The sequence below is a fragment of the Poromitra crassiceps genome, assembly GCF_964638095.1.
Source record: "Poromitra crassiceps genome assembly, contig: HAP1_SCAFFOLD_291, whole genome shotgun sequence".
Taxonomy (NCBI): domain Eukaryota; kingdom Metazoa; phylum Chordata; class Actinopteri; order Beryciformes; family Melamphaidae; genus Poromitra; species Poromitra crassiceps.
Genome location: NW_028152109.1, coordinates 190,001 through 214,427, shown reverse-complemented (window position 1 = coordinate 214,427; position 24,427 = coordinate 190,001). Strand labels below are relative to the sequence as shown.

The window sequence follows — 24,427 nt, the reverse complement described above, 5'->3', positions numbered from 1 at the left end:
CAAACTTGTAGGAGTCTCAGCAGCCCCAACCTCAAAAATCCAAGATGGCTGCGCCGCGCAACAAAGTAGTAATGTTGTTTAGCACTTCTGTTTTGTTTGTGTCTCATTAAATCAGCTGTACACACAGCACTGCCTAGCATCTATCTGTGTGGACATGAGGCTGCAGTGTTTGTATGCGCAAAATGCCGCAAAATGCCATGGTGTCAATTGTTATTGCTAACAATGGCTAACAATGGCTAGGCTGGCTAGCGACTGGATCTGACCAATGAACAGTGAACTTCCCAGCTCAAGTTTTCTGCAAATGGAACGCTAACAAAACGGATGTGATGTCATTTAGCCTCCACATCCCAGTTATTTTGCGATAAAGGAACGCACGATATTAAACAGCTTTTACTAGGATTAGAACTACTGTTGTTGTGCTTAGCAGCCATCTTGGATTTTTGAGGTCGGGGCTGCTGAGGCTCCCACGAGTTTGGAATGGGAAATACCAGCTCTGGTGACTTCACCGTCCCAGCTCATGACCTTTGAACCGTAAGATTACCAGTTCCCAGTTATAAAGGAATGCCCCACAAGTACCACCAGGAAGGGCCGGTGTCTGTGCTGGAGGACGAGACATGATAATGCAACGTATTTTTCTTTAAAAAAAAATCAATTATTTAATTAATTCGCGACCATAGGTATTTTGACTGGTGGCTTTTGGGCGATGTAACTTTTGGCACATTGCCACACCACGTTATCACCTGAATAATGCGTCTGTGATGTAGATGTAGTCTACATTGAGAGCCTACTCTCTACACCAGAACATGTTCCTCATGTTTAGAAACAACCATGTCTCATGTCTGGAAGGGTAACTCCGGGAAATACCTGGACCTGACTGGTCTGGGCCACAGTATGGATATTGGGCTGAATGCATTGCTGAATGGGAGCATTTTGGGTGGACACTTTCTATTGATATTGTATTTGCACTATAGTTTTAGCAATACAGTAGGTGGCGGTAATGCACAATTTAAGGATGCCAACTGCCATAAAACTCAACAGAAGAAGAAGAAGAAGAAGAAGAAGAAGAAGTCTGATCTTTGAGGGGGCGTGGCCAACCACCTGTAACCCGACACCCGCCCCACGCGCAGCGCTTGGCCCGGTAAACTTTCTGCACGAGACTGCAGTCAGTCACGGACAGTGAGGCGTGTGGACAGTGCGAGCTGTAACTGGACTCCATGTCGTGTCATTAGCTAACATGCCCCATTATTAGCTTAGCATGTGTGCTAATTAGCCTCTTAGTGAGTGTGGAGAGCGGAGAAGAAGTGAAGGAAAGGGCAGATCAAGCCGGTTGGTTCAGTGCTGTGGAGACATGGAGCCTGTCACAAAGTGGACCCCGCAACAAGTGGCGGACTGGATGAGAGGTAGGCGCCGCTGGCAAATATCCATCTCTCTATTGCAGTTTAACATAGAGCTGACATTTTATTTAGACTATATTATGAGTTCTGCGAGTTATTAGGTCAATATTGTGCAGTTTACGGTCCTGGCTTGCTGAGGTTATTCGATTTTTAAAGTAAATAAGACTACTACACTTTACTGCCTACGCTTAACCGCCCGCTGTTTGCTTTTTGGAGTTGCTGCAACGTGTTGATCAGCAACTTTTTCTGCGGCAAGTTGGCAACATAAATAATGTTTGTAGAGAGTGTGTGTGTGTGTGTGTGTGTGTGTGTGTGTGTGTGTGTGTGTGTGTGTGTGTGTGTGTGTGTGTGCGTGCGTGCGTGCGTGCGTGTGTGCGCGCGCGCGCGTGTTGACTCAGCACAGGCCAGCAGGCTGATGGGCTGATAAGGAAGTGGACGCATGGTTTCACTGTTTACCTTTCTGCTGCTGTTGTGTTCCAGATGATGGCAGTTACATCTAGACATGCTGTCCAGGACACACACACACACACACAGACACACACACACACACACACACACACACACACACACACACACACACACACACACACACACACACACACACACACACACACTCACACACACACACACACACACACACACACACACAGATCACTGTGCCAAGCATTCATATTTCATTGCACTGTGTGTTAAGCGGTAGCCATGCTCGACCAGCTAACAGGCTAAAGCATAGCGCAGCGGATTTGCATTCAGTCATAACATGACAATAAAGCCAAAGTCTTGGTTTGATAAGCTGGCTTTAATGCCAGCTGGGCCTGGACCAGCTGCATACCTTTATGTTTACAATCTGTTACAAACATTCAATCTAAAGCAGTGTTGGTTCTCAACGTGCGGTCCGTGGACCACCGGGGGGTCCTTGAGAGGGTTCCAGGGGGTCCTCCAGCAAACTGATGACTTGTTCAACTTCAGCATTATATCATTTACAACAAGTGAACACAGAAGAAGAAGAATGTGTGATCACTGTTTCTCTGTTATCTCTCAGTCTAGATGGAGTGCTGGACTAAATATCTGCCAAAAAACAATATTCTCAGATTTGGGTCTACAAAATCAAATCAAATGGGGGTCCGTGGCCTTAATGTGGACTAAATTAGTGGTCCTTGATATGGGGAAAAAAAAGTTGAGAATCACTGATCATGCTGATCACACACACTGCTCAAAACAATTTTAGGAACACTTTGAAAACACATCAGATCTCAATGGGGAAAGAATCATGCTGGATATCTTTCCTGACATGGACTGGCTAATGTGTTAGGAACACACATCGTTTGGAAATGAAAATGATCAGGGCTGAATTCAAAGACACCCTGAAAATCAAAGCAAAAAAATGATGCGGCAGGCTAATCCATTTTGCCGGAATGTAATTGCAGCAACTCAAAATGGTACTCAGTAGTTTGTATGACCCCCCCACCAGAGTCGTATAATAGAAGAGTCCCGACATCTCCATTCACTCCAATGGACCAGTTTTTTTACTCTCAAGAGTTCCAGGAAGTAAGGTCCTGGATTAAGCAGCACTGTCGAGTTGCAGCAAAATAGACAGTTTGTGTTGTACTCTGAAAGGGTTTTTCCCCCCTTGAATCAAATTGTACATTATCAGCATTATTTTAGCATGCACAAGTAGCGCGAGACCCATTCCTGGCTGTTCATTGGCTAATGAGTCTCGCATTTTGGTCCTCCGCTGACGCCACTCTCTCTCTAGAGGACACTACCCCCCACGTGCTTGTAGGCAGGCCTGACAACATCGGGCCATGCTCCTAATGAGATGACGGATGGTGTCCTGGGGGATCTCCTCCTAGATCTGGACCAGGCCATCACTGAGCTCCTGGACAGTCTGAGGTGCAACCTGGTGGCGTCGCATGGACCGAAACATAATGTCCCAGGGAGGTGTTCTATTGGATTTAGGTAACACGACATTACCCAGTCCATGTCAGGAAAGATATCCAGCATGATTTTATTTTTTTCCATTGAGATCTGATGTGTTTGCAAAGTGTTCCTTTCACTTTTTTGAGCAGTGTACATACGTTAGTGCATGAAGGCTTTTCTTAGTGCATTTTGAGTAGGATTTGAACCCCTAACCCTGGCTATGAGTGCCGTGCTCAAGCTAAAGTTGTCTTTTTAGGTCATAGAAGCCACTTCTTAACATGCAGTGGAATCCGTATTATAACCTGCACCTAGCCGGTTGGCCTGCATGTTAAACAACAATTAGCCGGCCTACGCGCACTCCCGAGACTCCGTATCTTATCTACCTCGACCACCGGTATAAGATCCGCTTCCACGCAAGCGCTGGTCATGTTAAACAGTGGAACGATATGATCCGCATATGTCTGAGTGGGCGGGTGTGGCTCTTCGTGACTCACTTCACGTTCGCTAGTTTATTAATTAATGAATCGTTCGGGCAATCGCTTATATCAACGAGCAAACTCACGGTTTCCTCAAGTGCTGCAAAAACGGCTTGAATTGTTAAGTGGGGGCTAGAATGACCGTGCTTTCCGAGGTGAGGGCTGGCTTGACTGCAGAGAGGCAGCGGGGAAGGAAAGTGAAAAGTGGAGCAGAAACGCGCTCCTGAGAATACGAGGCAGCAGGATGACTGAAGCAAATGAAACAACTATCACAAAGAGCAGCCGACATTCTGACACTTTTTGCGCAATGCGTGCCGCTCTATCTGCCTGTTTGTCTCTCTGCCAGTGCCCGCATGTCTGTTTAGTGTGCGTGTGTGTGTGGCATGTCATTTTTTACGCTGTTCATAACGAGCAGAGCGTGTTTAGGCTATCGTATGGCTCCATCCCCAAATTAATTTTCATCGTCCCTGACGCTACTGTGCGCCCACACTGCGGAGTGGATAGGAGCTGACTGACTCTGACTGATAGGCTATCAAAGTTTTGTGGGGAGAAATACATTTCAAACTAGTCAGATATGACTTGAATCTCATAAAATAAATCACCCACAGTGATTGACGACAGTCCGACCACTATTTTGACTGCGCGGCTTTATGTAGCTTAACAAAGGCATTTTTGGCACATTGCCACCCCTCGTTGTCAATGGACTACGTTAAAACATGTTTTTTGAAGTCTCCAGATTTGTCAGGCAGGCAGACTGTGCATCCACACTGTGGAGAGGATAGGAGCTGACTGACTGATAGGCTATCAAACTTTTGTGGGGAGAAATAAATGTAAAAAAAGTCAGATATGACTTGATTTGTTTTTGTTTGGTTACAAATTCGCTAAAGCTGTTTCCTATCACATTTCTTGTTTTTGATAGATGCTACCGCGCCGCCCCCCCCCCCCCCCGCCGCCCACTGGCAGAAAAAACGGCTCATATCCAGTTGTTTCTTAACAAAGACCCCTCATGTTTAGAAAGGCAAAACCTGAAAATATCCTGTTCTCTCTAGCAGGACATGATCCAGATAACATGTTTAAAAGGCACTTTAGGAAGGAAACCTGATGCCTGTTGGGTTTACAGGCTCCTCTGCTGGAGAGGATTTCACTGGGCCTCCCCTCAGTAACGGTCCGCCTTTGTTTTTGTTTTTTAGTCTGAGTCAAATGTGTTACGATCACTCGCCATTCATCTCATAGGTGAATTCTTTTATATAAGGATTTTACGAAATGTCAATGGAAAAATGAATGGGGAATTCACTCTCTTATAGGCCCCACACACACAGAACCCGGAAGAGGGCGTGAATGCGTGATATAGAGTCTTACCGACTTTAGGTTGAAATCCATTTTGGTCAGAAATATATCTGCTTATATTTACTTCTCTTTTGAAAACTACATGTCATTGTTTGTGCTCAGTGCAGTTTTCCACAGTGCTTTCTGTGACTGCAGAGTAGATTGCTGCGTGTGTGTGTGTGTGTGTGTGAGAGACACGTGTGTGTGTGTGTGTGTGTGTGTGTGTGTGTGTGTGAGACACGTGTGTGTGTGTGTGTCTCGTGCGCGCGCGCGCCCTGCTGGTACGACTGAAGCAACAGTTGTTTTGATGGGCGGTTCGTTTGAGTCGTCCCTGGCTCCGTTTGTTTTGGCGTATGTTCCCATGGGCCTCCTGTTGACCACAAACACCAGACAACTCCTAAAAACGACAGAGGGAGAAGCTGCGTCACAAAACCAGGATTCCCACCGGTCAGGGAATAATCCTGGAATTATCATGGATGTTTGAGAGGGGTGTTCCAGGACGTACAGCGAACTTCAGAGAAATAGATGATTTCTATGGGAACGTCAGGGAATACAGGGAGTTTGAGTGACACTTTCCAGGAATATGGCAGATAGGGATGTGCGCGACTAGACGTTTAAACGTCCGCTACCCTCGCTAGTCGGCACCAAAATACTAGTCAGTTAAACTAATATTTAAGCAATATAGCATGAGAGCTAGTGTGTTGTGGCAAATATATCCCGCTGATCAGTTGTTATCCCACTCGGCCTGCGGCCTCGTGGGATAACAACTGATCAGCGGGATATATGCCACAACACACGCTGCTCGAGTGCTTGCTATATTGCTTTTATAAAACGGTTTCCAAGTATGATAATATAAATATAATAATAATACTATAAGTCCAACTGGCATGGTATTCTGATAGAGTCAGTTGAAACACTACTGTAAGGCGGGACCTCTAGCAAGAAGATAGACGTGCGGGTGATTTGATTGGATCGTTCTGGAGACTGAAGTTGACATTGGCCAATCCTGGCGCTTGCTGAGAAGCTGAGAGCTTTCTGGAAAGCCCGACAGGCAGCTTGAGCGCAGCGCTGCATTCTCAGCGCTTGCTGAGAAGCTGAGTGCTTTCTGCAAAGCCCGACACCAACTAACGTTATGGGGTTAAATGCGGGGTTAACAGCCTTTTTTTTTGCAAAGAAGACATTAGCCCGCATCTATTCTTGTACAAAACATAATTTTCTGCGAAGTATTAGTAAAGTTATAAGCGAAGATCGATTCACAAGGATCTGACAGCTGTCTCCGCCATTTTTTTTTGTTGAGGTAACCAAAGGCTTTTAGTAAGAGAGTTGCCATGGCAACCAATAACCCATGGCCATGGGTTATTGGAGTGGGTTATTGGATTTATACAATGGCTGTGAACCAATCAGATTGCTTGATTTGAGAGAGCCGTTTTATAATTAATAATATACAATGCTGGTAACTCTTTACGCAGCCACCAGCCACGACGGTAGCCCCCCGCCTCTAATGCCTGGATGTAAACAAAGCAGCATGTGTTAGTGGGAGTGGAGCACTGGCTGTAACGAGAGGAGTCAAAGGAGCGGAAGGGAGATGACATCTTGTAAAACTAGCACAGTTTTTGCAGTATTTTTGATCCAGGCAATGAAAATAAGGTTATGTAGGCTGGGTCAGATAAAACTGGCATATAATCCCTCGGCCGAAGCAACGATAGCAATGCGTAACCACATTTAGCACAGGCATGTGCACGTCAACCCACAAGGAAAACAAGGCTGCTAGCTAGCCTAGCACTGCTAACGTGATAGTCAGACAAGATAACGGCAGCACTTTGTTGAACAGCCAAATGTTTCAGAAATGATTGGACTCTACTGAGCCTGAATACACGGGTGCTGCGGTGAGTTGTCATGTTTTCTGAGTGCAATGTTCATAATAAACGACACAAGTGCCGTACACCATTTCGGTATTATTGACAAACGTAATTAACGGGACCCTCGTTTTTAGCCAAACTGAACAGGACAAAACAGGAAGATAGAAGATGTTTAGGTCATGGAAGCACGTAGATTTAGTTTTGGAAAATCATGGAAAACTTGTCTGGGAAATTCACGCCAGGGCTTCAGTGCATATCCGGCAGGAATTTTACAAAGGGCTGATTTACAAATTTGACCTTTTTTCAGTCATGGAAGTTTTTAGCTATGGAAAGTTATGGAAAAGTCATGGACTGTTATACCAGGCGTTAACATCGTTTTCTGAGGTGTATCTGTTACTGTTACTGTTCGCATCGCATCCCATAATAGTATGATGATACTTGGGATGCGAGCCATTGCGAACATAGATGCGAACAGGTTAGCTAAAAGTTAAGCGTCGCCAGCGAGAGCCCCCACCGTTGCGGTCGGGGTACGTTTCGAAATCCCTCCAGGCCTGAACATTCTTCTAGGGGAAACACTGCACATCAACCGTTTTGAGGTGGTAGAGCAGGAAGTAAAGCAGGTGCAACCAATGCCAATAATTATGGTTCCATTCCATTTAGGTGTCCCAGAGTGGCAGGGCCCTCATTAACGTTATTGCTTACATTTGCGTTACTTCCTGCTTTACCACCTCAAAACGGTTGCTGTGAAAAGGGCCTATCCACCTTATTTCTAGCTGCCATGATGCCTGATCGGTGCTTCTTCCGCTTCCGGTGTAATAGACTGTTTTACAGTCTATGGTTTTAACTTGACAAAAAAAATGTCTATGAGGATTTTACAGCAGAGCCATTCTGCTCTACAGCCGTGTCGTTCGGCGTGCTGAGATAACGTAATGCATTGTGGGTAGTCGGCTATTGTGGCTAATGCTAACGGCTAGCGTAATAGTTACTTTACATGGCAGTAAAACGCCACTGAATGACCAAATTGATTTAACTTTTAACCATTTCGACTAACACTGTTTCCATGCGGACCCGCAGCGTTGGTTAGTTGTTTATAACGTGACTATATTTATAACTTTATAACGGACTCCAGCTTCCGGTTTATAATTCGGGTCTGCAGCCGAGTATAACAAAGGAAATGGCAAGCTGCTACAATAAGTCACGTTAAACCGGACCTTGTTCCCACAATTATTTTTTACAGTGGGGCATTCAAAAATAAGGTGGATAGATGATTTGATGCAGGGTTTGATTGAAGGTGTGGAGCGATGTGATCAGCAGGCCGGAGCAGGGAGGGAGACAGCCTGTTCAGACACATCACATACCTCTGCTGTGCACCAGCTGCTGTCACATGGGACATATTGGAAACGGTGACAGAGGTTGTTACAGCTTAAACATTCAAAGTGCATTTTTGAGATTGTAAACCACTCATTCTTTCTTATTTTCTTATTTTTCCATAAACAACACAATGTGTTATATTTAGCAGTTGTAGCGATCTAGTTTGACCTAAAACTCAAGGAATTGAAAGGTTTCCCAGTGGCTATAAGTTAATCTCCAACACTGCTTTATCTTTATATCCTCTATTTTGAATACTGACATGGTGACAAATCACTATTCAGAAACATATTGGCATCTCAATACATTTCTATGGCTCAAAAATCAATACGCAACAGACGGATACGTAGCCTGACGCATGTCCAAAGTTGCGGCTCCGATGCAGCTCTTGTTTCAGATGTGGTCGTGTACGGTACGCTACAGCTTTGGTGATTTTCATGTTTTAATAACTACAATTGAAAGATTGCTCTTGTGTGAGGTGAGAAGAACTTTCTTCCACTCTCGGGGCTTCTGAAACATTTTTGAAACCTGCTGGATAAACTCAGAAATGCATGGTGTCGCGCCATCCGGTTAGCCCCTGCCTACCGACACAAGGGTCGCTGGTTCGAGCCCCCCCATGTAATCTCCGGCTCGGTCGGGTGTCCATACAGGCACAATAGGCCGTGTCTGCGGGTGCGAAGCTGGATTACGGGGTATGTGTCCTGGCCGCTGCACTAGCACCTCCTCTGGTCGGCTGAGGCCTCTGTTTGGAGGAGAGGGGAACTGGGGGCGGGGGATAGCATGATGCTCCCACATGCGATGTCCTGCCGGTGAAACTCCTCGCTGTCAGGTGAAAATAAGTGGCTGGTGTTTCTTAGTTCTTGACATTTTGGACATGCAAGGGTTTCACCCGACATTCACGATATGCTGTAGAGTATGTGTGGCTCCAGCGGGATTGGAACCCCCAACCCCGGCACTGTTGGTGCCTTGCTCTACCTGTTGAACCACATACGGTCCATGAGACTCTCAGATGTCGGTTTCAGTTTCCCTCCCTCTGAGCAAACAGCCAGGCTGGATGCTGCCTGGGATCTGATCTGAAGCCAGTCACATGAGCACATCCTCCCTCCTCCTCAGAGCAGAGGCACCTTGTGTCATCTCGTCCAGTCCACTGTTCATTGTGATCTAGTTATAGTCATAGTCGTTTTGACTAAAATGCCATTTTAGTTTGAGTCATATTTCAGTCATCTGAAATGTTTGAGTTTTTAGTTTAGTTTTACTCGAGTAAATCTACGGTAGATTTAGTCGACTACAATCTAACAGGCTTAGTTAAAGTGTAAATGCATTACCGGTATTTAAATGTTTCTCTTGAAAGGTCTATTAATCTGTTATTATGGAATGGTGTATTAACACCTTAACTGCCAACGACGAGTGTAGTCGTCAAACACAATCCAGCTGTTCACTGCCAGCGACGACTTGACTCGTCAAAAAAATGATTTTTTTTTTTTTGACCGTGGGATGTGCATCTAACCCTTTTACATCTCTTATATAATTATTGGAGCCACCGAACGTTTACAACCCATTCCACCGACCCACTAAGTGGCAACAGTGCTCTCCTGGCTAGAGGAAGGCAAGCATTTTTTTAACTTGTCACGCCATTCTCACCCCAGCCATTCTCATGAAAATGGATGGGGGAAAACGCTCTCGTTTTCGCGCTGATTGCTGGCGATGCGGGATTGCAAATTTACATAATACATTACAGGTGGAACACACTTTGAAACACGCAGCATAAATATGACCAGAATCGCAAAAGCTTCTCTCAACCAAAACTCCAAGAAGCGAGCGAGTCCATGCCGACTTCCTCAAACAGCGGCCGTGCAGACAGGCACAGGACAGCAGCAAAAGCACTGAGACTGTGACGGCCGCTGCAGCCAAGAAGAACGCCCACGGAGGGAGGAGTTGAAGCAACTCTCCCTCTCGCTCTCTCCCTCTCTCTCTCTCTCTCTCTCTTGCTCTCTCTCTCTCCCTCCCTCCCTCTCTCTCTCTCTCTCTCTCTCTCTCTCCCTCTCCCCCTCTCACTAGGATTAAACCTAGTGCGTCTCCCTCCCGAGAGGGAGGGAGAGAGAGAGAGAGGGAGGGAGAGCGAGAGGGAGGGAGAGAGAGAGAGAGAGAGAGAGAGAGGGAGGGAGAGCGAGAGGAAGGGAGAGAGAGAGAGAGAGAGAGAGCGAGAGAGGGAGAGAGAGAGAGAGAGAGCCAAAAATGAATGGTTAAAGTGACATTTCTATCGAATTTCACAAAAAGCCGTTTATCTCTGAATATTTTTTCTGACGCTAAAACCATGCTGTATTCAACTGCTAATGCTTACATAACTACTAACTCTACAAACTAACTCTTTTAGACAGAGAAAGTACACATTCTATTAGTACTTTTGAGATATTGTATGTTCACAAACTCCAAGCAGAAAATAATCCTCGGCTCTTGTAAAATGAGCCACAATCCTCAAAAAACGGCTTGGCAGAAGCTACCTACAGCAAGAAAAAAACGGCTGGCAGTCAATGTGTTAAGGTTTGAAGAACAGATTTACGGTAACTGTTTAATTTCTTCTTCTCTTCTGATTGGATCTCTTGCCAATTCATCCCTCCCTAACATTTTCGTCAAGTTTTTATTCGTTGACGAAAATGTCAATAGATGTCATAGTTTTTGTCGTCACAACTTAGTTTTTATTTACTGTAGTAGTTAACATCTAGTTTCCGTCAGTGAAACATGGTAGTTTTAGTCTAGTTTTGTTTTTAGTTCAATTAAATTAACACTGGCTCAGTCCAGTCAGGTCAAATGTTGGCTGGATTCCTTCCAGCTGATGATTTCAGGCCCTTTTGCACACGTGAGTCAGGTTGGTGACAGCTGCTGAAAAATGTCCAAAACGGTGTTTTCCTGTAGAAAACAACTTACGCTGTCATTGCTTTTGACATGCAGGATCCGTTCTAGTGTTGCAGTTTCAGGTTGCCTTCAACACCCGGCATGTTCAGATCGGTTTCTCTGAACTCTGCAGTGTTTCCTCCTTCACTCCTTCACGTCAGTTGGTTTGTCCAGGTGAGAACAATGACCTTTGAACTCTGGTGGGTGGCATCAAATAACGGAGTCTGTGGTTTCCTTCCTGCAACTCTTAACTGCAGGAAACCACCCTGAAACACAAGGGATTATGGGTAGAACGAGACGGGCAGCGTAACGGAACAAATTTATTTGAATTTATTTATAAACTTTATTAGATCTGTAAGTGTTATTATGGATGTAATAAAGTTAGTGAAAGTGACTGGAATCACATTTGTGTTTTGATCTCTAACCTGCAGAATGACAGGTGATCAAAACTCTGTCCAATAAACAAGCTGCCTGTGTGAGAGTCATGTGACATTGATTTACAACCCCCTGGTTGGCTTGTGATTGGTCAGTTTGAACCTGAACAAAGCAAATGCAGAAATACAACCAAGTGAACTTCTCAACCTCAGGTTGGATCACAGCCTTAGAACGGCTCTTGCGTTGAAATAGGATATCTGGCCAGCTGTTGTGAAAGTACAAGTGTGAATTGTTTTATTTTATTTTATTTTATTTTAATTATTTTATATCGATGGCATGAGCAATAGGAGAGATGCTTCTAACCGTGGGGGGTGTTTTCCAGCTGTGTGAAGCGTTATGAATGTAAAACACAAGGAGCGTTAAGTCCCCCTCTCTGTTTCCTCATTGAAATGAAAAGGATCAGATCAGAGGTGACACGACATTGCAGGTCTTTCCACAGTGACACTGGCTTTTGGCCGGCTGCCATTTTGGAAGATGAAAGGAATTGATTTAGGCAGGAGGGCAGGAAGAGAGAGAGAGAGAGAGAGAGAGAGAGGAGGGGTGGGGGAGGGGTGTCAGTGGGTGGTTCTCAACATGGGGTATGGGGACCACCAGTGGTCGTTGAGGAGGGGCTCCCCAGCAAACTGATGAATGGGCATTTTTCACAGCAGCCATATTGTGTCTAAAAGGCAGGGCAAACACAGGTGCAACCAAGACGTTAATGAGGCTTTCCAACTTCCAAAGCATTTAGGTGTTCCAGTGCTGGGGCCCTCATTAATGTCTTGTTTGCACCTGTCTGTCTTTACCCTGCCTTTTAGACACAAAATGGCTGCTGTGAAAAGGGCTCATTGCTAAACTTGACCATCTTTTCATTTCCAAGAAGTGAACACAATTAGAGAATGTAGAAGAATGACTGTTGTGATCATAGTTTCTCTGGTATCTCTCTGCCTACAACACAGTCATGCATTCATTCAATCATCGCTAATCAGTCAATCCAATTATGATTTTTACCCTGATTAAGATGAGTTTCTTAATTCTTTTTGTATTCTCTTTTATTCCTATTGAAATACAAACTTATTTAACAAGACACTGAAGTAATAGACATTAAAAGACATTATAAAATAACTTAAAGTCAAATAAAACCACCGTAAGAGGGAGGTGTCCGGTCATAAAGGTGGAACGTAAGTGTCTCAATTTTCATCAAATTTGTCTTTCTGACTTCTCAGAAAGTTGCTCCTCTCTATTACAAATATACTATAATACATTAAATCACTCAAGTCATTTTCACTGGTTATTTGTTTATTTAAATAGTCTTCTTGAGTATTGACTTTACTGGGCGAGGAGGATTCAATTATTATTTTGAATAAGTGTTATCTGGTGAGGTAATTTAGATACAGGCTCCAGAAGTCACATGGTGTGTGTCCCTCTCAGCTGCGCTCGCTGACCTGAAGGCGGTGAATGACAGGAAGCACCTCTTCCTGTTTCCTGTCCCTCCAGACAATGAGCAGCTTTGGGGCGTTGCTCAGCAGTGAGAGTGTCTCTTCCTTCCCACAGCGCTACAGGGACCTGCTGGCAGCTTTAACCCCGCGCCAAATCTGTCACGTGTCATTTGTAAAGCTAAAGTAAGAATGTCCTCGGGGGCACGGTGGCTCAGTGGTAGCGCTGTCGCCTCACAGCAAAGAAGGCCCTGGGTTTGATTCCCGCCTGGGACGCTGTGGGCACTGAGGGTGTGTCCCCAATCCCCATGTCCTCGGTGCCTCCGGCCCAGGTGGGGTCGTCAAAAGGGCCTTTCTGTGTGGAGTTTGCATGTTCTCTCTCTGTGCTCCCCTGGCGTTTCCTCCAGATAGGAAGCCCCCCGCTAGAAAAACGTAAAAAGTAAAAAGTATTTCCTCTTTTGTAATCTGATTACTTAATACTTAGCTGTGGCTATTAAAGTGAATCTTAAATCTTGACATTCTAGCGTGAATTACCTGCTGTATTTTGTTGAAGACAGAGGTTTCCTCCTACTAATCGAATTGTTGGTAATGTCTGGCATTATTTGTTTTTAGCGGCTGATTTCTTCTTCTAGATGTGTGATTTCTATCTTTCATAGGCATGACTGTAGTGGAATATATACAAGATTTTTCTGCCTTTCCAACACACACACACACACACACACACACACACACAAATGCTTCGCTAAATCACAAATGGACAAGTTTTAAAATCTTGAACTTATATAATCAGAGAATCAGTGATTTCGGCAAACTTAATTTCCCTGTACCCTTTGCCCATGTGTGTCATGAAACACACGCTGAGGTTAATTGATTATTGGTGGTCTAGTTATTGGTTTGTCGTTGCCGTTTCCCAATTTTTATTCCGTCTTTCTTGCTGCCTTGTTTTGATGTCCTCTTCCTAAAGCACATATACGAGTTAAATGTCTTTTTATTATTAGATGCGTCTCCAAACCTCTGCAATCAGAAATCAAGTGGTGCATGCCATGGCATTGTGAGTGATAGTGAAACTAACTGGAGTCGTGTTGTTGTTGCTGGTTGACTTTGGGTGATTTAGGTAAACTATTATTATCTCCTCTTGTTTCCCCATCAAAGACATGCATTCCCAAATGTGTGTCAACACACACACACACACACACACACGCACACACACACACACACACACACACACACACTCAATCATCTTAATTATTGTGTTTATGCTACGATGATTGAAGTGCTTATAAAAAAAAGTGTCCGTCCTCCTGTACTAGGGCTGTGAATCTTCACTGGCCTCCCGATTCGATTCGATTACGATTCATCTGTCAACGATTCGATTCGATTCGATTAAACGATGCATCACGATGCATCGCGATGCATCGCGATGCATCTTAAATCGATGCATCACTTTTTCCGCAATACATGATTTATTTTTTCTCACTTTCTTTTTTCTCACTGTGTGGCTACTTTTAAAATAAAAGTGCATTTGGAATTGCATTGTATTATGATCCATAATTAAAATAAACAACTGCATGTACTTACATTCTATTTTATTTGATTATATATATATATATATATATATTTTTTTTTTTTTTTTTTTTTTTTTTAATAATCGATTTTTGATATTTGTTAATCGATGCAGAATCGTGCACGTCCGCATCGCGATGCATCGTATAATCGATTATTTTTGACACCCCTATCCTGTACCCTGATGTGAATCAGCACAAGAGGCTGTGGAAGCTATGGGAAGCTAGCTGTTAGCCAGTTTTATAACGTTATTATCAGCATGAGTCACGTGACCAGCGCGAGTCACATGACGTCTGGCATTAGTCACGTGATGTGTGGCCAGGGCTTCTGTTGAACCGCTGGAACATTTGTCCAGCCTGCGTCAGTCAAGGTGTTTCCTCTGGGAAGCAGATCCACACAGAAACCTCACTATCATGAGAAACCAGCAGTGCAGGTGCTCATATTGTTATTTTTATTATCAGTATTGGTGGTAGTTAGTACAGTCGTAGTTGTAGTAGTAGTAGTAGTAGTAGTAGTAGTAGTAGTAGTAGTAGTAGTAGTAGTAGTAGTAGTAGTAGTAGTAGTAGTATGGCTGATTGTAAGCATTGTCTCTCCTGACACTTTGTGACATTAACAAAAAGCGCTTTACAACTTTATTTTACTTAAAAAGCAATACGCTCCAAGATGCCGTGGTTTATTAGCTGTTCACCACACACACACACACACACACACACACACACACACACACACACACACACACACACACACACACACACAGACACACACACACACACACACACACACACACACACACACACACAGTCACAGACACACACACAGGAGGCCCATGGGAACATACGCCAAAACAAACTGAGCCAGGGACGACTCAAATGAACCACCCATCAAAACAACTGTTGCTTCAGTCGTACCAGCAGGGCGCGCGCGTGCACGAGACACACACACACACACACACACACACACACACACACACACACACACACACACACACACACAGGCAGCAATCTACTCTGCAGTCACAGAAAGTACTGTGAAAAACTGCAATGAGCACAAACAATGACATGTAGTTTTCAAAAGAGAAGTAAATATAAGCAAGCAGATATATTTCTGACCAAAATGGATTTAAACCTAAAGTCCATAAGACTCATGCATAACCCTAATTGAATCAGCTGCAAACAGAGACTAGTTAGTCTCAAACAGTTAGTCTCTGTTTGCACCAGATTAAATTGCTAAACTTGACCGTGTGCTCCAGATCCAGATCATTGTTCATCTTTCACTCAGTCCCTGTTCTGAGAGGCACCGGTTTGCAACGTTGGTCAGACTCAGCTTGTGTAAGCACTAAGCAGCAGTGCACACAAGTCCCCCCGAGTGCAGAACGTGTGTGTGTGTTTGCAGTAGATTTGAACCAGTGTCCTGCTGTTACTGGTTAAACTGGGCTGACTTTCATTTCCCACAATGCCTTTTGCTTTGGTTTCAGCACCGCAGAGCGCTCGAGGAAATCCTCTTTCCTCTCCAACACTGTCTGTTTCCCCCCTCTGCCTCACACCAATCACACTGTGTGTGTGTGTGTGTGTGTGTGTGTGTGTGTGTGTGTGTGTGTGTGTGTGTGTGTGTGACAGAGGCCCAGTGAAGTTATGAATAGCCTCCCTGCTCTTTTGCCCTTGTTGTTCTCAGTTGTACAGCCTCATCCTGAGGTAAATCTCCTCTGTGTTGCCCCCCGGTCAGCTGGATGCTACATTAACATTAATGTCCCGGTCGCACAAGACTGTCGTCGGCCCATATTAATGGTAACATTATCAATATGGATAACACACGTCATGTTAACACATTGTCAATTTACCTTCACGTTAGGCCTTGGCCACACTGATCCGTGGTGTCTGTCCGTGTGCGTTCATTTCTCTGTTCACTTCCATTCATTTTCAATGACAGCTGTCCGACTGTCCACTCGGAAGCGTACGTATCCAGAAAATTTGCATACGTTTTGATGGACAGAAAGTTGAAGAGGGATGAACTTTTTCTGGATGGACGTATCGGATGGTCGGATAGTCACTGTCCATTTAGCCAATCAGAGTCGAGGTCTCGAGAGGAGGCGTTCCGAGATTTGTTTCAACTTTTCAAAGAAGATGGCCGAGGCGGTGAACGAGGCTATAAGGGATTCCCCAGCAAAATGAGTAAAATTGTGTGATTTCACTAGGATTTCAGTGACTAGAAGTTAGTCCAAGGGGAAAATGTAGTGCATATACTTCTCTCCAGTTATCTGCACATGATCTACATTATATTATACTCGCGCTGTTCATGTCATTTGCATCGAGTCACATTTCCAAGGAGCTGCACGCAGGCTGCGCAGGCAGGCTCGCCGGCCGCGGAGCAGCCCCGGCGCTTTGGGCGAGGGGTTTGACGTAGACTCAGTTCTCATCAGACAGACATCTGTCCGTTCAATAATTCTGTCCATTTTCTGACGGATCAGTGTGGCCAAGGCCTTAACATGAATTGAAACTCACTCGCCTTGAATTCTTTGTAACGTTACAAGTCTGTCTTTGAGGCGCTTCGAAGTTGACTTTTACTGATGCTGTTGCAGCAGCTGTACTTGTTGATGGAGTTGTGTTTGTCTGCTGATAGCAGGGTTGCCAGCCGCCAGCCGCTTCCTTTCACCTGACAGCGAGGAGTTTCACCGGCAGGACATAGCGAGTGGAGGATCTATTCCCCCCAGTCCCCCCAGTCCCCCCCCCTGAACAGGCGCCCTGACCGACCAGAGGAGGCACTACTGTACTGTAGTGCAGAAACCAGGACACGTACCCTTAATCTGGCTTCCCACCTGCAGACACAGCCAATTGTGCCGACACGGACGCCCAGTTTCTTTCTTAAGCTTGAAACCATATGTTCCGGGAACTGTTTTTCATTGGCGTTTCGGCAGAATAGAATTGTTGAATTTGAAATCATTTAATCACTTCAAAATAACATCAGCTTATCCACAGGGCTGCACGATGAATCAAACATTAATCGTGATCAAGATTTTTGGCTTCCTAGTACAATCATGAAAACAAGAAAATCAACAAGTGGATTTGGAGGGGAATGGTTTTCTGCCAGTGGAGTGAGAGGTCAGCCTGCGTAGCCTTGTGGTCACAGACAGGTTCCCACCGGCTGAGGGCCAGGCAGACAGCACTGTCTGCAAACACACACACACACACACACACACACACACACACACACACACACACACACACACACACACACACACACGTACACACACACACACACACACACACACGTACACACACGTACACACACGTACACACACACACACACACACACACACACACACACACACACACACACACACACACACACACACGCACACACACGTACACACACGTACACACACACACACACACACACACACACACACACACACACACACACACACACACACACACAGGCCAACTCCTGTTTCATCTGTGGACTAAAGTCAAGTGAAAAGTGGGCCTCTGTAGAACATCTCCACCTCCTCAGCTCATCTGCTGAAGCAACAGGGCAGATGAGAGTTAAACAATAGTTTGTTTGACTATTTGCCAATAATGACACTTGTTTTTATGCAGGCAACTAATCACAAGTGTCATCATGGTTATCTTGAAACAAATGTGATCTGCTTTATCTCAAGATATCTATATATTTAGTAGTTTGGTGATGTACTGTAGCAGCAGCTGCTGCTGGCTCTCCCCTCCACCTGTTTGGAAGGTGTCTCCTAGCAACAGCAGCTCACTCTGTCAATATTTCATGTGAGTCTCAACCTGGCCGCAGGTTACACTGCAAAAAATGTCCCGCGTTCCCTCATATTCTGTCATTTAGTCATGTTTTCCATTCTTACAAAATGTGTGGAGAAGATCTGACAGGCAAGTGACATAATTCACTTTTGTCCAATGCAAATCAGTTGGTTTCAACACGTTTCACAGATCGTATTCTAAAGAAAATTCTTCAAACAGGAAAAACTTGGTCAGAATCAAATACATTGATCTCTCCCAATTGGAAGATATCTGTCATTTTGTCTCAAGAAAAACAAAACTGTACGACTGAATAGAAGCCAGGTCACATCACAAGTATGAACACGGTACATTTAACAATATCACGCAGCTCAAAGTGCTTTACAAACATCCTTACAGCTGATAGTTAATGACAGTAAAAAATCAGATTTTAACGCAGATTCTGATCTTAATGTGCTGGTTGAGGTGTGAATCCTCTGCAGCAGGCAGTCTTGTGTAGGGCTGTGAATCTTCACTGGCCTCACAATTCGATTCGATTACGATTCAGAGGGCTACCATTCGATTCGATAACGATTATCGATGCATCTCGATGCATTTTAAATCGATGCATCACTTTTCTTCCTGAATACATGATTTTTTTTCTCACTTTCTTTTTTCTCACTGTGTGGCTACTTTTAAAATAAAAGTGCATTTAGAATTGCATTGTATTATGATCCATAATTAAAATAAACAACTGCATGTACTTTCATTATATTTTATTTGATTATATAAAAAAAAAAAAAAAAAAAAATGTAATCGATTTTTGACATTTGTGAATCGATGCAGAATCGTGCAGGTCCGCATCGCGATGCATCTTATAATCGATTATTTTTGACACCCCTAGTCTTGTGTAGGGCGGTTGAGGTGTGAATCCTCTGCAGCAGGCGTCTGGCCGGACGCTGTCCGCCTGTCTGTCGTTAGCAGGTGATTGGCCGTGGCGTGACATGGTGTAACGCCTGCTGTGGCGTTGGGAGCTTATCGCCCTCCTCGGGTGTCGCCATGTGATCCAGGCTGTCAGCAAAGCATTCCTGCTGACCTCCATCCAGCTCCGAGAAACAACAGGGGGAGAAGTCGGCGTTCCCACCGCTCCTGGAATATCTCACAAGTTTGAAATTCGAGAAGTGGGTTCCAGGACAGGGAACGTCTGGGAATTTGGTCAGTTTTATGGGGATGTCATGGGAATATCATGGGCTTTTAGAAAGGGCTCACTTGTCAATTTTACTGACACCAGAATGTCTTTTCCAATGTGTTTCATAATAATCTCATAATTCTGACTTTAATCTGATCATTCTGACTTTAAACTCATAATTCTGACTTTAAGCTATCTCGACATCCTGACTTTAATCTACCTCGGAATTCTGACTTTAATCTGAGGATTCTGACTTTAATCTCAGAACTCAAAGAAATGTCTCACATGTGGCGCTAATCCTCTTCTGTACGAGGGAACAGGTTGTTTGTAAATAAATGGCTTTGCGGTTTCAGACCATGGTCATCTCTCTCTCCCAGTGACCAGTCAGCCTCTCTCTCTCTCACAGTGACCAGTCAGCCTCTCTCTCTCTCCCAGTGACCAGTCAGCCTCTCTCTCTCTCCCAGTGACCAGTCAGCCTCTCTCTCTCTCCCAGTGACCAGTCAGCCTCTCTCTCTCTCTCCCAGTGACCACTCAGCCTCTCTCTCTCCCAGTGACCAGTCAGCCTCTCTCTCTCTCCCAGTGACCAGTCAGCCTCTCTCTCTCTCCCAGTGACCAGTCAGCCTCTCTCTCCCAGTGACCAATCAGCCTCTCTCTCTCTCCCAGTGACCAGTCAGCCTCTCTCTCTCTCCCAGTGAGCAGTCAGCATAGTGCATTGCTCCCTGCAGTGTGTTGGCCATCTGTCTGCTGGAGCATCACAGAGAGCAGGCAGAGTTTAATGAGCTCATGTGGTGACAGTTGCTTTCTTCTCTCTGCTGTGTTCTTCACACCAACAGCTCAGGCATTTGGAGGCCAGCTGCTGAGCGGCCCGGCTGCCCCAAGCTTCACATCTGCCTTTTGCTGCACGCTTCTCACCAAACCCTCTTAACCCATTGATACCTGATGCAGCATTTGTGTGCATATCCCTTTAAGACCGCGAACCGCGTTAACGCGGTTCGCGGTCTTAAAGGGATACGCACACAAATGAGGGATATACACGCAAATGCTGCATCAGGTATCAATGGGTTAAGTAACGTGTATCTTTAGTGTGGAGCGAGTCGACCCACTGAGCCACACACACATTCTGTTGTTGTGCAATCAGTCGTGGAATGAGAGAGAGGTGCAACAATTAGTCGATTATTTGTTAATCGATAGAACATTAATCGCCAACTATTGTTTTATCATTGAGATTCTTAAGGGGGGAAATACTGCAATTCTCTGGTTCCATCTTCTTAATGCCGATGCTCCATCCAGGAGTAACAGACAGAAGCAAGCTTCTTCAATGTGAAGATCTTCTGGATTTCTTGAGTCTTCTATGACAGTGAACTGATTCTCTTTGGCTTGTGGACTGTTGACTCAGGACAAGAGAAGACATTTGAGGATGTCATCTTGAGCTTTTGGGAAAAAGCGATTCTCACCATTTTATGACATTTTATAGACTAAACGATTAACCGACAGACTACGATTAACCGACAGACTAATCGATAATGAAAATAATCATTAGTTGCAGACGTACTCCCCCCCCTTTTTTTTTTGGTCTTCATTCTTGACAAGAATGAAGATTCCTACCCCCCCATTTCCTCCAGGAATCGTACTGGGCCAGTTTCCCCCCCTGCTGCCCCGGTCGCTGCTCCACCCTCTACCGAACAGGCGCCCCCCCCGACCGACCAGAGGAGGCGCTGGTGCAGCGACGAGGACACATATCCTCAATCCGGCTTCCCACCCGCAGACACCAGCCAATCGTGCCTGTATGGACGCCCGACCAAGCCGGAGGTATATAACACGTGGGCGCGAACCTGCGACCCTCGTGTTGGTAGGCAGGGAATCTAGCGCTGCACTACCCGGACGCCCGTGTTCTGCTGTTACTGATAACGCACAGACAGACGGGCTCGTTCCTAGCTGCTGCTGTGTGGACTTTTCTTTTCTTTTTTTGTTGATCCACTATTGATCCTGTGTGTGTGTGTGTGTGTGTGTGTGTGTGTGTGTGTGTGTGTGTGTGTGTGTGTGTGTGTGTGTGTGTGTGTGTGTGTGTGTGTGTGTGTGTGTGTGTGGGGGTGGGGGGGGGGGGGTTCTTTTATCTTGTCTCGTGCTGCTTTCTGCACAGCCAGTCAGAGGTCAGAGGTCAGGGTCACGGGCAGAGAGAGAGGGCTCGAACCTGCAGCCGGTCAGTCTGCCAGCTGTGAGGGAGGAGTCTCATAACCTCTGCGTTTTCGCTGTTCATTGATTGAGTTGCATTTCAGTCAGGTGTATTGACACAGCATATTGGATCTTAACGAGGTAACGAGCTTCATGACCATTTAACCCAGTGGATTCTCAACATGAGGTTTGGGGACCAACCCTTGAGGGGATCTCCAGCAAACTGATGAATTTTTCAACTTCAAGTTTACAGAATTAAAGAACGTAGGAGAATGACTTATGATCATCTCTGTCATCTTTCTACCTGTAATACAAATAGTCTTGAAATTCTGGACAAAATCACATCTACATTAAAATATTCTCAGATTTGGGACTGGGTCTGTGGCTCTAATGTGGACTAAATGAGGGGTCCTTGATATAAAAAAGAAATGGTTTAATATGAATATAATGGTTTTACAATAATTTAAGCAGCCTATTAGAACTAGTTAAAACCCCCGGCCCATAGTATAGTTTGTTTTATATATTTTATTTAGCAATTTTCAGAACTTGAAAAACAAAAACGGGCTCAGACAAAACAAAAACAAAAATATACATAATCATTCCAATGTCACAGCGTTGTTTTCCAGCCACATCAAGTGCTTATGTGCTTGTAAGAGATGTGCGTGGGATACAATTACTTCTCATTCAATATATTCTTTTCAAACAAGTAGCTCCTTTTTTGCCTTGTATTGACGTTGTTCACTGAATAAATCTCAGTGAGTCATTTCAGTGTGCGTGCGCTGGTTATTCTCTTCAATTTATGTTTCATGTTCCTGCAACCGACCAGCACCTGATCACACTGAGTACACTGTGTGTTTTGTATTCGTTAGTGACGTTTAGCTAGAATGGCAGTTGGTTGTGTGTGTGTGTGTGTGTGTGTGTGTGTGTGTGTGTGCATGCGCGTGTGTGTACGCACGCGTGTGTGTGTGTAGGGATGAAACGATGATAGATTTTGATGGGACAATTTTTAGTCATGATTTTAATCATTTTAGTCACGGTTATCATGTGTTGCATTCATTTATTCCACAGTAGCATAATGTCCCCCACAGGGAGAACAGAAACACTTGGTGTGACTGAGCTTTTACAGTTACGAAACCCTGACGTTTTTACATGTATGTGTGTGTGTGTGTCCTCAGGTCTGGACGACAGCTTGCAGCAGTACGTGTGGTCCTTCCAGCAGCAGCAGGTGGACGGGGAGAAGCTGCTGAGGATGACCTACCAGGAGCTGCTGTCTCTGGGCGTGTCGCGGGTCGGCCACCAGGAGCTGCTGCTGGAGGCGGTGGATCTGCTCTGTGCCCTGGTCAGTGTCCGCTCCACCAACATCCACTGCACACTAGAAAACATGTCCGCTCCACCAACATCCACTGCACACTAGAAAACATGTCCGCTCCACCAACATCCACTGCACACTAGAAAACATGTCCGCTCCACCAACATCCACTGCACACTAGAAAACATGTCCGCTCCACCAACATCCACTGCACACTAGAAAACATGTCCGCTCCACCAACATCCACTGCACACTAGAAAACCTGTTGATGATTTTGTTTTGTTTGCCAAACAAACACCTGACATCATGAACAATACATTGATACCCGCTGGTCACCATTACAGGGTTTTGTAACTGTAAAGGCTCAGCCACACCAACTGTTTCTGTTCTCACTGTTCTCACTGTGTGGGACATTATGCTACAGATCACTAGCTAACAGGAGTCTTGAGACACACACACATACACACAGACGCATACATTCTTTTCACCAACATAGAAACGTTCCACCGCACGGTGAAACGTTGCGTTTGGAACACATTGTCATAAGAAAATGTGTGAAGCCGCCGAGTAGCTTTATTGTTGCTGGCTGTAACTTTAGCCATCGCTCTGCAGTGCAGGTCGCCTCGCCCCTCCTCCACTACGGGGGCTCAAAAGTCGCTCATCCCGATCTCGACTCTTCTCGTCCCTGGCACCTCAATGGTGGAACGAGCTTCCACCTTCGGTCAGGACGGCTGAATCACTGCCGATCTTTCGGAAAAGACTAAAGACTCACCTTTTCAGGCTCCATCTGGGCCCTTCTTGATCTAACTTCGGTCTCTCTCTTTCTAAAAAAAAAAAATAACCCAAACTTGTACCACTAACCTAAACTTGTACCACTGTTCCTTCAGAAGTTGTAGTTGTCATAGACTGTGCTCCATAGTAGATTGCTCTATTGCTGACAAAAATGTGTTATTGTAAGTCGCTTTGAAGCGTCTGCCAAATGACGTAATGTAATGTAATGTAATGTAATGCTCTGTCTGCCTGAATAAACTCCACCGGTGCTGTCGCGGCCGGTCACCTGTGTCAAGATACCCAGAGTTAGGAGTTATTTTTTTAAACAAAAAAATATATATATTTCTCTCCGCGGTATCGCGATACTACCCGGTGTATCGTGATGGCTTGTATCGTATCGCAGGTTAAAGTATTGGTATCGTGATAACACTACTTGCCAGTGACATACAGTCACTGACGGTAGTATTCCACGGTACTGACGGTAGTATTCCACGGTACTGATGGTAGTATTCCATGGTACTGACGTTGGTATAGTATTCCACGGGTAGTGGCGTTGTATAAAGCAGAGGCGTGCAACACTACTGGCAGGGAATATCAGTAGTAT

General features: G+C 45.0%; 1 protein-coding gene across 1 annotated transcript in view; it reads left to right on the top strand.

The window, feature by feature from the left end:
• The first annotated feature begins 1,182 nt into the window (after positions 1-1,182).
• The window catches only part of LOC310770995 (connector enhancer of kinase suppressor of ras 3-like), a 72,214-nt gene continuing 48,969 nt past the window's right edge, over positions 1,183-24,427 (top strand). The window contains exons 1-2 of the mRNA XM_083663684.1: positions 1,183-1,400; positions 22,919-23,082. Coding sequence (XP_083519810.1) covers positions 1,349-1,400; positions 22,919-23,082 — 216 coding nt within the window. The 5' untranslated portion in view covers positions 1,183-1,348. The remainder of the gene's footprint in view (positions 1,401-22,918; positions 23,083-24,427) is intronic.